Source organism: Zootermopsis nevadensis, unplaced genomic scaffold, assembly GCF_977971745.1.
Source record: "Zootermopsis nevadensis isolate Lab colony 2312 unplaced genomic scaffold, Znev_1.0 Znev_ptg000072l, whole genome shotgun sequence".
NCBI lineage: Eukaryota > Metazoa > Arthropoda > Insecta > Blattodea > Termopsidae > Zootermopsis > Zootermopsis nevadensis.
In genome coordinates this window covers 47,733-65,953 of record NW_028259203.1, presented here as the reverse complement: position 1 = coordinate 65,953, position 18,221 = coordinate 47,733, and the positions used below count along the sequence as shown (strand labels likewise).

General features: G+C 41.1%; 1 protein-coding gene across 1 annotated transcript; it reads right to left on the bottom strand.

Annotated features, from left to right (window-relative positions):
• Positions 1-404: 404 nt before the first annotated feature.
• Positions 405-17,660, bottom strand: LOC147871053 (kinesin-like protein KIF21B). The gene is made up of 7 exons (XM_087341412.1): positions 16,947-17,660; positions 16,730-16,823; positions 16,182-16,279; positions 6,376-6,598; positions 5,317-5,553; positions 999-1,217; positions 405-629 (listed from the first exon to the last, which is right to left on the bottom strand). The coding sequence occupies exons 4-7, from the start codon at positions 6,562-6,564 to the stop codon at positions 420-422; spliced, it is 855 nt and encodes a 284-aa protein (XP_087197538.1). The 5' UTR covers positions 6,565-6,598; positions 16,182-16,279; positions 16,730-16,823; positions 16,947-17,660; the 3' UTR covers positions 405-419.
• Between the last annotated feature and the right edge of the window lie 561 nt (positions 17,661-18,221).

Below are 18,221 nucleotides of genomic sequence, written 5' to 3'. Positions count from 1 at the left end.
CAGCTTAGATACTGGTAGTTAAAATAAATTTATAAAAGTATTTCACACACTTGATAACGTGCAGAACTATAAGTAATAACGGTACAGATGTTCTTATAATGTGCACGAGGATGAAAAAGCTAGAAAATGTAAGAATAGCATAATTCTAGTTCATGTGTTCTGTTATTGCATCCAAATTTTGAACTTATGAATGCAAATTTTAGGGGTTATCTTACAAATCTTGTCAGTCAGTCGGTACAGATAACACAATGAAGATAAGTCTAGCTGAATTATCTTGAAAACCATAAGACTTATGGAAACAGCATATTTAGCATAAAATGCATGTTTCTATACAGATTTTGTTAAAGAAATGTACAAGTAATTATTCTGGATGTAAAGAGCAACAAGATCTCACAGCATCATGACCCAGAAGGCCTGAATCAACATACAGATAAAATTATTATATGGTACAAATAAAAACTTACGAGACCACAGTTTATTGAGATTCCCTCTTTTGCACGTTCACCAGTGGCTCCGGTCCTCTTCAGGCGTTCTGACCCTGCTAGGTCAACAAAATGGAATTTGGCTGAAAGGGTTTCAAACTCACTAGATGGATCAGTTGCTACCACACAGTCCCCATCATCTACATTCTGAAACAAAGTAAATAAATGCAAGAACTGTACTAGCACCGGCAACAAATTTAAAATTCTTTTGACGTGGGCTGGTGAGCACAGGCAGACTGAATCTCTTTGTCTGATTTGCCACTGAGGACACTGCAACTACTGACTTGCTGGAAAGATTTGAGTGATGAGTCTCTCTCCACCAGAACAGAGGAAGACCCGAGAAGATTAGCACTTAGGAGAAGATGCAATTCACATCATTTCTACCCCAAGTGTATTCCAGAAATGAGGTTAGTGAAATTCCATTGCAGTTCACATAATCAATTTTAGATTTAACCACAGAGATCAATTCTGGTGGCAATGAGACACACCTCAGCACTCTGAGCAGCAGGTACTCACTTCCACTTTCACCATCCATTGTTGTTTAATGTGAAGTGTGAATATTGCATGTGAGCGTGAAGACTGAGAATTCATCTGGGTGCTGGCCGTTGTCCTCGAGAGTGCTCCCATGCGCAAGCACTGAAGAGCATCCTCAGCCGACATGATGGGCTTCATAGTTACTCCCATTACATAAATGCCTCCAGAAGCATCTTCGTGGATTTTAATTCCGCCCTTCCCCTGAAATTAAAGAATCTGAATGTTAATTAAAACACCCCAAAGCAATGAACATTGCAGTTGAGTATTGGGAATTCCTGGGTTACCTATCAGCCAGGAGTACAGATGTCCTGAGACAAGTACTTTATGCTCAACCTCAGTCCTTCAAGGCAACACCTCACACTAAGCCACAACCACTTCCTTCCATCATGTGTGCCTATGGCTTTCAGAAATAAGCCACGATGACTTTCGCATGTTCTCAAACATTCAGCGTGCACTGCAATTGGCATATTCATTTTGAATGTCTGAGAGTGTAAGGGTTCCCTTACAAAGATCTGGAAGAGACAATTAACTGAGCAAGGGTGGAGAGTGCAGCCTGCCTCTTTGCTGGATGCTGCTTAGCAATTCCCAGCATTGTCACTTTAGTCCTGAAGATGAAGACATGATACTTCTCCAAAAAGTTGGCTTTTATTGGCTAGTCCACATAGCAAAAGAACCAAATACAACATCTTCAACATTGTCAATGCAGTGAAAACCTAAAATCTCACATAGTACAGACTACGTTCACGTACGATCTAAAACAGACGATGCTCATCACCGTGGATGAAGACCAGCAGCTGCTGACTGACGAAGGTGGTCAAGCAGATAGTTTGGGTGGGAAGACAAACACCAGGCTTTGCTTAGTCTGTATCCTTCCATCTTTGTCTTAATAGGCTATCTTCACTTTATGTTCCATCATAGGCCAGTCACCAGTGTCAGGCTAACGTTGAAGTAAATATTGCATTAGAGTTAAAATCCTGAGGTCTGCATCTCTTTGTCTTGTATGTTGTACTTGCACAAACACTAATTAAAATGGGGCACGCGTATAATATACAACTACGAGGTGCGATCGAAAGGTTTCCAGACTGTGCGTATAAAAACCCGTACACTTATCTCAGGTATTAAATTCATCCATCACCCTCGAATTAGTTCCCCTGGGAGTGAACACAACGATCCCAGCGCCGCTGCCAAGCCTGGAAGCATCCCTGGAAATCTTTCTTTGTCAGCCTGTCAAGCACCATCTGCGATTCTGCCTGAATCTCTTCTATCATCTCAAATCTCCTTCCCTTTAGCTGAATTTTCATCTTTGGCATGATGAAGAAGTCACACGGAGCTTAGAAAGGAAGTTGGGGTCGGTTCTTGCAAGATCTTTGAGCTCCTGACAAACGAGAAGTCGATTCTGCTTCTGGTGCTCAGACAGGATGCGTCGCATGTGGAGTTCTTCCTTTAGAATCAGCTGACAGGTCCCATAGCCTATCCCAACAATGTCGCACAAGTCGTTGATGGTACGACGTCGATCTTCGTGAATGGCCTGCCGAATCTTCGTAACATTTTCGGGCGTTGTACTCGAAGATGATCGTCCAGAACACTCGTCATCATCGACAGAGGTTCGGCCATTTTTAAAACGTGAATGCCACACAAAAGTTTGTGCACGACCCATTGCAGACTCCCCAAATGCTTGCTTTAGCATTTCATAGGTTTCCGTAGCCGTTTTGGCGAGTCTTTGGCAAAATTTGATGTACACTCTTTGTTCATGAAAATCCGCCATTCCGAAATCGCAGGAGGGTCGGTGTAATGCACTACCAAAACGCCCGTAACTAAGAAACAAATGCTAATTCGATGATGCCGGCTGGCACACTGATTCACTATGAATGTAGGCCGCACCCCCTAGCGGCAGAAGCTCGTACTACATCTGGTTCGCCCTCTATTGACACAGTCTTGAAACTTTCCGATCGCACCTCGTATATGTTTTAAAACTTCTATGTGGAACTCATACCAGAAATGGATATTGAAGCAAGCAGATCATCATATTTAAAACAAAACATCTAACTGTTGTTTCTCTGTAAATCTCATCAAGTCCAGTAACTTGTCGTTAACAAGCAATATGTAAATCTCAGTATTATCGTTCATATTATTACCATATTATGTCACATTAGTGAGGAGAGAACTGTGAGGGTGGCGGTTACTTACTCTATTTTTCCATTATTTGTTGTTTGCTGACATTCTAACTTTTGTGTTCAAATCTGACTGCAGACAAATAGTTTTATTTGTTAAACCTTAGAAGCATTTTTGTTTTTGTTAAACCTTAGAAGCATTTTTGTTTTTGTAAAATACTCAAATTACTTATACAAAATACGATTCAATATATTTGCCCTTAAAGTGACTCGTTTTAAGGCCTGACATCTGTAATTAGATATCCAGAATCTGTGAGCCTCAACCATGGATCTCATTTGTCGGCATGGACTCAATTATAAATCAAACATTACACTGAGATCAACCAACGTCACCGTTAACCAAATTTAATTAAATTCATCGTGGGTTACATTTGTGATTTCTGACTTGTTATTTGAATTGCACATCAGTAGACCTATGGTTGTTGATGTAAATGAGAAACACAAATGATTTTGTATAGCATACTTTGAGTCACCCAGTGTATTTTGTCCATTTATGTTCGCCAGTCAATCTTCTATAATATAGCTGACATATCAGGTTTGAACCATTACCAACAAAAATTCTGTCCATGAACAAGTCATCACTCTTGTTGAAGATGGCAGGCTAAGTGCTAGTGCTAGAGGTGGACAGTATAGTGGACCAGGGCGCACAGCAAGAGCATGAGTACAGAAATATCATGTAGATGGACAACTATAAAGATGTCGAGGAACCGGGTAATGGCGCATTCCAGCGTAGCTCAGGAAGCTGTGTTAGCAGCCGAAGCTCAAAGGAACCTTTTCGCCAGTGCAAGCACGTTTGAGGCTGCTACCGGCATTGCCGGAGAGAACGGCGTAGCTGGTTGCTTTGAGACTAAAATACACTGGTCAGTGAAGGCTGTAATTAGCGATGAACATAAACTAAACCGCCCAGCATTTGCCGAAGGCAGCGTGGATCACCAGTCGGATGTCATTTTCTCTGATAACTCTACATTCAGCTCTGCAAATGATGGGCCGGTTCTAGTTTACGGACCATGAAGGAAACCTGTCCTGACCTCCCTCTAAGAAAAAGAGATGATCTTTTGACCCTTGTCTTAGCAACTTCAGATGAAGTTGCTTCACCTCAGCATTATGTGCAATCTATAACTGAGTCCACGTGAAGATGAATGAGATCCATGGTTGGGGCTCAGAGATTCTGAACATCTTACTGAAAATGTCAGCTCTTAAAAGAATCCTGTACAAGGGCCAGAATATCAAAGTATATTTTGAGTCTGTAGCACGTAGATGAATAATATACAAGAGAAAAATTCCAACAATTATTTTTACAAATACAACACAATCATTAAAAGAAAAAATGCAGACATCAGGATCAAAATTCATACACGTAATCTCCATTCCAACAATAACTCTCTTCCCTAGAGAACTGACTATGACGGACCATGGACGACTGAGCAGAGACAGACAGAAACATAAATTCTCATTTTTCCTAAAATAAGCAGACATATTGGTGTCTTTGTTTAAAGGCCATCAGGAATAAGTCATCGTAGTTAATGGAAGATACAAAAAAAAGTCACATACAAACAAATACAAAAAGATTACGAATGATCGGAGTTATGATGTCAGCTGTACATTTACGTTACTTCTGGTTTGGCACTTAAAAAAATTCATGCGCCTGGTTTCTATTGTACAGAGTATACGAGTATAATCAACAGTGTACAACGCAAAAGGCACCTTGCTGAACCAAGAGACAGACCACATAATTGTGATATTCCTAGACACTTTTCAGGAACTTGACTGTTCTACTACTACTACTACTACATACTAAGCATTACATTCTTCTGGTATGGCAACTCTGCACCTATTGTCTACTCTTCTTTGAAAAACTGAACACCTTAAAAAGTAAGTTTACAACTTTTTTTCAGAATCAGACTCCAATTTTAGAAATACAATGTTATTAGTGTTACTAAAATATCAACCTGAATCACTTCATGTAAACAGACATAATAAATGTTTGTGAAATAAGATGTGAACGCCATGAGAGATAGTGGACGAATATGATCAGTAAATCTGACTGAATTGATTCACACCACACGGAGTCCTTGCTACACCGCACCTTGTTTAAATCTTCAACAGACCTTTTTTATATTCACCCTTACCGCATATTGTCCCCTTGAATGATCAAATAAATCAATAATATCTTCATTGTACAGTTCCATAAACTGTGCTACTATTTTGAATTCTGGCGCTGGCTGACCAGCTTCCTGAGCCTGGTTTGCGCGGTTCTGAATTCCATGGAAGAGGTGACGTATTGCCCGTGGGACGATTCCAATCTGCTCCGACTCGACTTCCACATCAAATCCGGTGCCCATAGTATATGTTTTTCCAGATCCTGTCTGCAAAACAAATATAAAACAAACATATGAGATCTGAGGTTTTCGTGGTAGTGAGGATGATAACGTTCTTCTGAATTTTGGCACAATGTAGGCTCGGTGCCAAAACAAAGAAAAACAACGTAATAAAACAAACATATCACAACATGATGATGACATTCTTCTGGGTTGTTGTGCTGTGAATTCTGGTAGACATCTATGCTACCTCCACTATCATCGCCCTGATGATGAAGGCAGAAAGGACCTCTGAAATGTTAGTAAACTACCAAATTACACGGCGCAACAACCCAGAAGGCAGCCGTCTTCAGACTCCCCGCAGCAGAAACCTCAAATCCTACATATCATAACATACTAATGACAAAACATGTTTTTCACAGAAGATACTGTTCAAAACCAAGAATTCAACCAGAATAATATTTTGATTGTGTCCTTGGACGCAACACCATGTAGTCTTTGAGGTGCTTCCCAGCGTTTAGAAGGAATCTACTGCCTACTTTCAATCTGATGTGGAAATGGGGTTGCTATTTGGACATAACCCTGATAAGGTAGGCATCACTCAGAAAAACAAGAATGCGTGAACTGCAGCAGAAGACACGTAGCTATTACTAACAAGATGCAGACACAACAAACAAGGCTCTGACACACACACAGGAGGCCCATGAGTTACAAATGCAGAATGTGTGGTGTAGCCAGATTTATGTATGACGCAGAGTCCATGAGGATAAAGAAAACGAATTCTGAAATGTAGGTTACTTTAATCTAAAGTGATAAACACAGTCTGTGAAGAATTTCCCAAAAAATGCTTTCATAATAACAAATTCTCACCTGTCCATATGCCAAAACAGTTGCATTGTAACCTTCGAGAGATCCGTTCACAAGAGCTTCTACACAGGTTGTGTACACATCCTCTTGCTGGACATTCGTGTCAAAGACATAATCATATGTGAAGGCCTTGTCTGAGCCCAGCGTCACCTGGGGTTTGCCTGGCGTAACACTGGTACAAATCCGACACATGTCGATGAGTTCCCGTGCTATCTGCGGTCTGATCCTGTAACAATGAACAGATGAATTTCGTTTCAACTACTGAAGTTCTGAAATTTAAAATAATGACGATGTGACACATAATATTATTTCTGGTACTTGTGGGTTATTGGGACACATCGCTTTAAAAATAGGTTAGGTTAGTTGTAATTTATTTAAATAAAATATAATAACTTTCAAGTATGTGTCATTTATCCACACACATTAACCTAACCTAACCTAACCTACTTTTAAAGTGATGTGTGCTGATAACTCACAAGTACCTTATTTTTGAACACAGTTGCTTAAAGGAGTAGAAAAGAAAATTATGGAGGAGCTAAGATTTAAAGTCTGAAAAAAAACTTTGTTGTTCTCCAATCGGTTTAGAAAAATGAATAACATACATTCACCATTTCAATTTATAGGCTGTATAAAATCAGAGAGGTTGTGTAAGTTGTGTATGTAATTCTGAGAAACATTCTGGTTTCAAAACCAGGAAAGCACCCTGATGAAGGATTTATCAGACTTCTAATTGTTTTATCCAAAACTATTACTGCACACAACTAAATGTGGGAAAATCCGACAAATACTTCCATTTCTTATCAGTCCATTGCCCCAAGGCTTATCATATGCCTGATCATGCATTACACATTACTCATTACCACACGAAAGCTTTATTCCCTGGAATTGTAGTAGGAATAGTTCCTTCTGCTGTGGAGGGGCAGATAGAGAAAACGTATTATGGCCGTGTTTAAGGTCAATAATCATGAATGAAACGCATTTCGGATACACCCACAATTTCTGGCTTTCGCAGCCGTTCATTTCCAACACTGATCCTGTTTTTGTGATGGCACAGTATAGAACTGGGTTGTATCGCCGACGTTTCGGATATCTGTAATCCTTCCATACGCAAACCCAAACATGTACTTCGCCTATAAGATTGAGATGTCCGAAGCCTCGGCGATACTCAGCCCGTCATCGCACCGTGTCGACACGTGATAAAAACTGGATCGACTTTATTTTTCTGTTACAATACAACTTATATATTTTCGTGGAATATCGAACGATTGTTTGTTTGGTTTGGGGTGGCAGACGCTGCGGGGTGAGTGAGGTTATCCCAAAATCGCCAGCGTGCACCCCGTGTCAGCCTCCCTGCCTGGCCGGTTGATTCCGGAGCTTCCGCCCTCCCACGCAAACAAAGGGCTCTTTCTGGAGCCAGTCATCTGGACGGCAAAAACGTTAGCACACTTATGAGGCAGGAAGTGCCGACTAACTGGCAATGGGAAATGTTAGTTAGTTGCTGGCCCCACGCGCAAGTGGGCTGCGTCGCCGGCGTTTCAAAAAATAACATGCGAAGTGCGGGATCACTGCCCTTCACACTTCCCCCTGAAGATCGGGTAAGCAGGTTCCTTCGAAATATCGGCAACAAAGACCAATTCTGCACTGTGCCAGCATCCCAAAACATGTATACACATTACAATACGGAATATTAGCCTTGTCAGTCAGCTGCTCTCTGCTGTGGACTGTACCGGGAAGGTGCCTTACACGACTAGATTCGCCAAGTGCCAATGCCGACGTATGCAATGGTTTAGTTTCTTAAAATATCTCAATTTCATTCACTGAATGCGTGCGAACAACTTTTTAGGACTCCCTGTATATGAAAATGTTTTCTTTTAGCTTCCGTTGTCTGATTGCGGGGACTCGCACGAAGCACGCGGAAATCAGCTGATCGCACGGCGAGGTAACGTTTCAGCACATTCTGTGTACATTGTCGAAGCATTTCACGATGACTTTTCAAAAGACGTTTATTACAAGAGATCCTGACAGAATCACGATGTGAACAATTCTCAGGGCTGGTGTTAGAAATGCCCACAGTTCGTGGTTGAAGCAACGAAACCAGAGAACATAATCAATCCATCGGCAAATTCGACGAAACTAAACAGAAGTTATTATCTATGTATCTTAAAGAACTAAGCAGTTCACGCTCGCCTACGAATATTCTTTTTGACGATGGCTTCGATGTATCACGCGGCCATTTCACTTAGCGAAATCCACGTAAGCTAACAGAAACATCAGTTCCGTGTTTTATTTCCCGAGTGGCCTTGGCCGACAACTGAACAGCCAAGGATGTACAACTTATTTGATGATGTAATTATGAAAGTTACGTCGTAACAGAAGAGATTATGTACGATCTACGTCACCTTTCGAGCCTTAGTCCAGACGCGTGAACGGAGTCACGTTTGAAATGCATCCGTGGACAAGGCGGCTATCGCGTTCTGACCACCTTCTGGCGACATCGGAGCAGCCCCCTTACCTGCTGTACGCCAAACTGCTCCAAAACGGAGCGTCCAGCGCATCGGAATGAACGCAATCCTTACCTACATTTTGTAATCATTCGGATGTATCTCAATTAACGGTGCAGAAACAGCCTTTACGGCAGTAACTTAAAGAACTAGTGGCTCACTTAGTTTGTAACTGACGGCGTGGGTTTAATTTTGAGATTGTAATTACACATACATTATGAAATCATCATATCGAATTTATAACTTGTGTTGGGCAAGGCCGTGGTCTAGGCAACACGGAGTTTTCCTCCGGGGGCTTCCCCGGTTTCTCCGTGGCACCCCAACAATTACTCCATTCACACACAGAAGAAGGCAATGGCAAACCACTTCTGGATCATCTGCCAAGAACGTATATGAACAGGTCCCAGTCCGAGAAGAGAAAAGGATGGAAGGATCCTGTATATATGGACCTGTCCTCAGACAGAACACTAAATAAATAAATAATAAGATATTAGCAGTGTCGTCTGGCATGTGCTATGGTTTGTCGTCGGTTCCAGATCATTCACATTTGTGATATAAAAGTTATCAGAAATTTCTACACACTGTTCTGTGGACAATGGAGGTGATCAAGGTACAAAGAACACAAGATAATAACAGAAAGAAAAAATAAAAGAGGTGGGGGGGGGAGAAAAGGTGAGCAGAGAGATTGGATTATGAGACGAAGCGACAATTAATTCCACACAGCACATCCCTGCAGCCTCTGCTTGGGCTGGTGACGTTTTAGAAACAGCTTCGCATAGAACTCGGTGTTGAGACAATCATCTGTGAAGGTTTGACGTAGTTAGCATCTCGAAACTCGCGTGTGACCTCATAAGGTAACATCGTGTAGGCGAGGTACGCGTTTCCTTCGACAGCGTCAACAAATGAGAATACAAAAACGCGGCCAAAGAGCGTAGGTTGCAGAAAGAAAAACACTGTCCCGCTAGCAAATAGTCCGCTGTTGTGCAGGCACGAATTGCCAACTCCTCTTGTCACTTCCGCCCGACTAACTTCTGACGGAAACTGCGTGCAGAAATTTGTTTCCCTCTTTAATTTCTGGGTCGACGTGAAGCTCCAGTATTTCATGGAAGTGAAATAGCGAAAAAGGAAATTGGTTAAGAATCAACTGGAGTCAATATTCGGCCACTGAAATATCACTTTTTATTCTTAACGGTGAACCTCTCTGTTTAACGACGCTGTTTCACTGCATGGGTCGACTGGAATGAGACGATCATGAATGGTACGCCCTATTTGAAAGTATAATAACGACACCCCCCCCGAAGAGACACCTCGGCACTCTCAGAATAGCCAACACCTCGGCCGGGATTCGAAACGGGTGCCTTCGACCTTCTACTGCGGAGTATTCGCCTTCGCAAAACAATCCTTCCGCGTTCTTATAAAACTGAGGAGGACGACAGATGCGTCAAAGATTTAATTCAGTTTTCTCCTTGCAGCGTATTGGCCTATTAAATATCTTTAAAAACTTTACACGCAATAGATTTTACCTTTCTTTATTAAAAGTGGTACTGGTAACGGGTTCGCTCGTGGCTCTGAGTGGCGGCGAATTTAAGAAACATTAAATCAGAATCGGGTCCACCCCCTCGCAAACGACTCACGTGACTCTCCGCTCACGACAACCGATGTTGGTAAGCCGCTGGAAAAGCTCAGTGGGTACAAACATGACGTGTTCACTCTGGAACACTAATTCGCATCTAAATCGTCTGCTCCTGTTCGCGAAACGTTTGGCAACGCGTGACCTGACGAGGAAGCAACGAACAAGACATTGATACTTCAGGTAACAGGGAAGGTCTGTGCGTCTTCTATGAGACGCTGCTCTGCAAGTCGCTATAAGAAATTAAAACTGCTTATCAACTGATTCCCTCGCCGATTTTCAACCATCACGGTCGCGGAGAAGGCACGACAGCCGTTCTTAAGCCCGGCCCACATTTCTACATCTTGCCTTAACGCAACGAACGTGTCGTAACAGCGAATGCGCGTATGTGGGCGATGTTGCTGTCGACATTAGCTGATGTTCGGTTTTTAAGCGAACGGCGAAGGACGTTGTAGGCGTTCGCCAAAATTGCGCGCCGCCTCGCCCACACACGATTCTCAGCGCTGAGTTGTTTCGTTACGGCAGAACGCGGAGTGTGGACGGGGCGCATCAGCTGCCTGGGCGGCATGGTCGGTATTCCGGCTACGACTTGCTTGTTTTAGCGACTGGCTTTCTGCGTGGTTTTTCCACAACACCCGAAAAAATGATGCCTGGATTTTACCTCCGGACAGGCCTCGACTATTCCAAGCACCACGAGTTAAATAAATACTGTTCAAATACTGAGAGACGGGAAGACAGTTTCACTTAACCTCCCGCCAATACTACGTATGCCGAAACAACGATGCCGACCTTCACACAGAAGCGACGACCTTCACGGTTGCTGGTAAACGAAATATTTGGTCTAGCGGAGTGGCCGCGGCATCGCAGATCTTCTGTTTTACCCGAGGCTTCGATTTGCCTACGTCTTATTGCTTCTAAGCAAACTCTAAAGTACACAAGCTGAGTGCAATTACGTGAAGGTCGAAAGAGAAAAAAACACTTTTCTTTAACAGATGGAACAAACGCAAACTCCCACAAGAATTCCAAGGGACAGACAACGTGAATACTTCGTTGTACGCGGTGGTTATGGTTCCTCTTACAAAATTACTCGGCTGAATAACATCTTTAAAGTTACGGGTGGAATTTCGAAAACATTTTATTGCAATGAAGATTTCTGTCTTCTGGGTTATTGCGCAATAACCCAGAAGACAGAAATCTTCATACTCACCGCTGTGAGAACCTCAAGTCTTACATTTTATTGCAATGTTCGTAGCACCAGATAAGAGCAGGATCCATCTGCAAGACAGCAGCAGAATTCCGACGTGCCGTGTCGCAATGCTCCATTTTACTCAAAACACAGCGGGATGAATCGCTCTCCCCACATCACGCACCTTCTACATTTCGTGCAATCAACGGCTGCAGGCGCAGGCATGACCTTGCCGCAAACGAAAAGGAAGGAGGCTCAGTAGCAAATACCAGTTTCTTTTCTTAAAAAAAAATTACCTTCTTCATTCGTAAGTTTATTTTCCCATTAAATACTCTTTTCGTTTGTGAGCACTGCCCCCACTCCCACTCGCAACCTTTTACCCTCCGCGTTCTCACGTGACGATCTGCACAAGAAGGCTTCAGGGCCTGTAACAATGCAACATCGTATTTCTGACAAAAGAGAAACTGCAGCCGGTAGAAATTCTCCGCAGGTCGAGCGCTTAAAATGGCGAAGATCCGTCCGTGAACACGTGCAAGTCCGTATGATTGGTGCAATATTACCGAAGGCCGAGAGAAAGCCGCTGACCGACCATTTGCTCACGTGCATCTGACAGCTGTCGAGTTGCGTGTCGATGAGGCTATTGGGAAACCGCGATATTTCAGACTGATACTGCATCCAAGGCGTGCACAAGCACTGGAACTGCAGACAATTGTCCATAAACACTAACTGTTCAGGAAAGTGTGCGCACGGTGTTTCCATTACGTGGCAAAAAGTGTTTCTGTGTATGCCAAACATGTGAACCGGTTTGACCTGGTGGAAAATTAATTTCTGTACCGAATAATGACTTGTACTACTGTTCTGGACGACCCACGATCGCTTGCTTATGTCACCCGATTATTCTGCCTAATCCCTCCACACGTCACGGCAGGGAAAACCCTGGTGTTTACAACCTTGCGGAGAAAAATGGCTCGTGCTGCTGTACGTGCCAGTAACATACGTCCGCCGCGTTTTTGAACGATTTCGTCGTCAGACAGATCAACTGTAGTGCAAGCAAGGCGTGGCTGACATTTCAAGAGGCGTAATAAGCCGCCTTGACACACAGAACGGCATTCTGTTTCACCGCGAAGCGGCGGGCCGGGCTCAGCCCTCCCGCTTCTCTGCAGAGTCAGCTTTCGGCCAAAGTGCCGCCATCTTGACCGTAAACTATCACGGTGAGAATGAAGTTGGTACAGACTCTTTTTCCCCCCTTCTGTAACTGCTGGAGACTGTGGTGACAAGAGGCAGGTGGCCCACTTGAAATCAATGGGACGGCACATCACGACTGCTGTCAAAGAACAGGGCGTGCTGACTTTAACCGCATTGGGTCTACAAGTTGTTCATTTCGCTACAAACGATTAATGGGACATCACTAGAAATAAAAGATTGAGTGAAGCAACCATGAAGAAGAGAGCACGAGAGCAACAAAGATTCTGGCACATCAGATGGAAATTCTTGCCTCGGAACTTCCTGTCCACCGGACAACGCGCCAATTAACCAAGAGGTGGAACTATGAGGGCGAGAGTGAGAGAGAATGGCTGGGCGTGACGGAGGGGCATTGCAACTTCCGCTCCGAAGACGTGCGGGTCGTCGAGCTGTGCGTGGAAAATACGATCTTTTCCTTCAATTTTGGACAGCTATGAAACTGAAAGCTGGGTTCTAAAATCCAAGAAGGTGTTTAAAAATTATACGCTTATGCACCCAAAATGCTAATGTAACGTTATATTTTGGATAGATTTATTTAGGTATAGTCCTACTAATGTGGTAGCGTGGCTTGGAATGGAGCAAGGCAAGTTCACAAGGATGCTGTCGTCAGCTTAAACATACTCAGCTGATATGATATTTCGTCTATGAGGCTACAGCTTGCTCCCTAAGACTATAGACATTTATTTCCAACACTAAGTACTACATAAATTTCACATTAGTATTAAAACATTACCATCCTAATTCAGGCTAACATTAATTGTTTTTACCTTAAACCACAAAAGATGTTCAAAGTGACTTCCTTGTGCTTGCAGGCAACTTCACATCTCGTTAACATGTTTCGAAATACTCGACGAAGCTCTTCTTGGGAAATTGTCGAATATTTTCTTTAAGTGTTTCTGCAGTGTGCGGATAAATTGTGAACGTTATGTAAATTTAATAGTTAGACCCTTTTTCCGAGAAAATACCGATGAAGAAATTACTTGCGGTTTCTTCATGCAAGACAATGCTACAGCTCACACAGCTGATCGGTCGATGTCAGCATTAAGAGAAGTGCTTGGTGAACAAGTTATCGATCTGTGGCCTCCGCGTTCCCCAGACTTAAAAACTCGTGATTTTTACCTGTGGGGCATGCTGAAGAACAAAGTTTATGTAAACAATTCGCACACTGCAGAAGCACTTAAAGGAAATATTAGGCAATTTCCCAAGAAGAGCTTCGTCGAGTATTTCGAAACATGTTAACGAGATGTGAAGCTTGCCTGCAAGCACAAGTAAGTCACTTTGAACCTTTTGTGATTTAAAGTAAGAATAATTAATGTAATAGCATGTATTAGTGACGAGAAATATTCGTAGTTCGCTGTTACTAGCGGCACTGAAACTGATTCGCCGGTCACCCACCGGAAGAACGGGCACAACACCCGCCCACCCATATCAACGGAGCACCAGCCGACCACGCAATGCAAGCACGACCGCAGCCACATAAAATGTAGACCAGGTAGTAGGTGTTTTTTGCTTTGAGGAAGTAATATTCTCTGATTTACTGACATTTTCTCTTGTTCAAAACTGGCAAACGTGTGAAATTACATCTGCGAACTTTTGTTTTACTGCTTGTTACATATAATTTATTTTTAATTACAGTACCTGAAAAACAGTGTTTTGTGTGAACTAAGTTCTGAGGTTGAACACAGACATTGATTATCTTACTGAAAAGTTGCCACAGATTTGTCTGAACTCCCTACTAACATCACTTAATAATGATAATGTTTTATAAACAGTTTCAGGAAAGATCATATTTCTGTTGGATGAGTGGTAAATGGGCTACATGATCACGATGTTCATCTTCTGGTCATGAAAAACATAAAAATCAATTTCCAACGGTCACAATTATTGGATACAAAATAAGACTTATAAATAATAACACTATTAAAGAATTTACAACAGTCTAAGTAATGAAAATTGGGAATCAGTATCAAGCAAACATGATGCAGATTGAAATATAACACATTCCTGAACATCTTAAGAACTTATGAAACAAGTTTTCCCACCAAAACAGAACAAAGGGTGTTTGATAATAATGAATGAATAACAAAACGCAGCAGAACATCTTGTAAACATAAACAAAGTCTAAATCTAGCAGCAACATAACAAGGAAAATTCACTTCAGGAAATATTTCAAAATTTTAACTGGCGTCATTAAAGACGCCAAATGTATGCATTACAACAGACAGGCACCGGAGTCTGATGATCAAGTAAAATCGGTCTGGAAAATTGTTAAAAGGGAACAAAGTAAATATTCAACAGAACACCCCATCAATAAATAAAAATGACAATGTAATAAAGAGTCATAAACTCATAGCAAACTCTTCTTAACAATCATAGAAAAAATAAACTTTAAAATTAATCTAATTTGCTTCCATTCCATTGTGTCATATGGATTAATATTCTGGGAAAATTCACCAGACAGAAAAAAGTATTTCATGTCCAAAAGAAAGTCATTACAATAATGACAGATGTTAAAAGGAGAGTCTCTTGTAGAGAATTATTTAAGAAGTTTAATATTCTCCCACTTGCCAGAAAATTCTTATTTTCATTATCATTTGTTGTGGACAACACGGAAATTTTTCAAACGAACTCAGATGTGCATAATGAAAATACAAGACATAACCTTCATGTGCCAAAAACTAACCTCAGGAAATATGAAAAAGGAGTTTACTACACTGGAATTAAATTATTCAATAATCTTCCTCCTAGCATAAAAAGTTTACATTGTGACATAAAAGTATTTAGGCTAAGTATCACTTACAGTATCTACACAGTAGAATAATTTACTTTAAACAACAATTGTCAGCTATTACATACATACATGATGATTTATTGATACAATTATTTTATAGTATAATACTGTATTATATCAGACATGTTTGTAAACAGCTGTTAAAAATTTGTATTTAATCTGCTGTATTGTATTTGTATTATGACATATTCTACATCCTTGGCTTAGGCCTATGAAGAATAAATGGAATGTAAATAAATACTATTCTATTCTAATACTCTGGGTGTCCTACAACTTTATGCTGGCAAATGGAGTTCTCTGAACAGGTAATCTTCATGATGTACTTAAATTTTGCAGAACCAATCTCCTAGAGATGGATCAGAATTCATTGATTATTTGCAACAGTACCTGGACCACAACACCCAATATCCATCATCCATGTAATCCAGATTAAAATTAACAAAAAGCTGATGAACCAACCTGACAGCCACTCAAACACTTGAGTCTTCATCTCCTGCTGTTGTAGACATGGTATTCCTTGTTGATGCAGCAGAAAATTCACTAGTTCAAATTGAGCCCTGCATAAAGTTTAAACATTTGTAACAACCTATCACACTCACTTAATAAAGCAGATTACACAATCACTGAAACACGAACTTGTCGTACAACCATCACAGCCACTGAAAATCTGCAGAGTTCACACAATTTAACTTTTATTGCAATCTGTAATTCTTAAAATGTAGTATGGTTTACACATAAAAAGTAATTTAACTAATCACAACCAGCAGAGCTCTTCTCATGAACCTAAAAGATGCTTAGTTACTGGAGAAATTCTACTTTCTGTAATGTGAAAAGTTCATTAGTTTTCATAAAAGCCCACAAATGCACCCTATCCTGAGTCACAGGAATTCAATTAATACCCTGCATCCTATTTCTTTAATTTCCATTTTAATACTCTCCCATCTATGCCTAGGACTTCCAAGTCATCCCTTCAGATTTAGCAAAACCCTGTTATGTATTATACATACCTCAACTACCTCCTCCTCCTCCAACAATTTCTTTTCACTTAGCTCCAAACATTCTCATCAGTATCCCATTCTCACTCATAATCCATGTTTTAACCTAAGTGACAGACAAAGTTAAAAACTGTCGTAAAAAACGCCTAAAATAAATGTCCATAAAATGTTCAAGTTTTCTAGCAGTAGGAATGCAAAAGAATCTGAACCGAATGGTGGAAAGTCTTACCGAAATTTATTCTGCTCTTAATTTCTTCATGAATTAAATTCTGATTTGTTACTGTCGCTCCATTTCTTCGCGAAGTATTGATTTATTACTGAACTTGGCCACGTTTTCTAAGGACTTGTATTTTCTTTTGCTATTTATTCTGATGACGAAACATAATCGCTATCTTTGCGTTTATATCAAGAACAGTATCCTCAGCGCAAACTGTCCATTTAAATTACAACCCCTTCTTGCCTTGGGCCTACTTAATGGCGTATACAAAGGCAAGAAAATAGCTACTCGGAATAAGAAAATATGAAGATTTATATAACCAACTGCTTTTTCGACTATTCCAATCTACAAAATACGATCCGAAATTCACAAATACCCAATCCCTAAATTCTACAGGCACAAGCACAACTAAACACACTGAGCTGACATTAAAGACTGTTAGTCTCTAAAACCACACAACCGTCACTGGTGGACTACGAATAATCGCACAGAATAATCCCCACAGCCATACTAACTCCATCTGTGAACCTGTTCAAAGTGCACCCGGGTTTTGCCTAAATTTACAAACCTCACAGCAATGTTCTGCATTGACCAATATGCAAGCAGTTAATAGAATCATCATAAAATGAAATGCAAACACACTTAACATATTTCGCACAGACTGCCCAACATACAAAACGATAACACAACCTCAAATCCTACTACCTAAAAAGTTGCCAACGAATGTAGCTACGATATAATGTAATTCTGCTGCCATCTATCCACATTCATTGTAAAACTACTGTCTGTAACAACATTCTGACGGTCAGTCAGGAGCACTACTTACCATCCAAGTTCCTTTACCTATCCTCCTTCTCCTGCCCCTTTCTTAAGACATAACGTTAGCTACAAATCAATTTAAGAAACCTGAAAATGGTGGTCTTTTAGGATACAGCGATCCGGTAGAAATTGACAGATGTTTCAGAGTTGTGCTTCTGAAATGTCAGTCAATTTCTACCGGACTAAACAGTGCAATATCTCAGAATACAATTACCTTCTTGTCAGCACTGAAAGCTCAGATTTACGAACTACACAAATGATAATGCAAAGAAACATCTCCACTTTTGAAAGTGTATGAATGTAAAGTGATTGTACTTTTGAATGGAACTGCTGAGAAACTTTCTACTCATGTGAAAGTCTGACGTGACATTGGTTTTAATCACTTTACATTTCGTCTAAACAAATCAATCCAGCATTCCCTTGCTGAAATGCATATTGAACAGTTACGATTGGGTAAACTTCAATGAA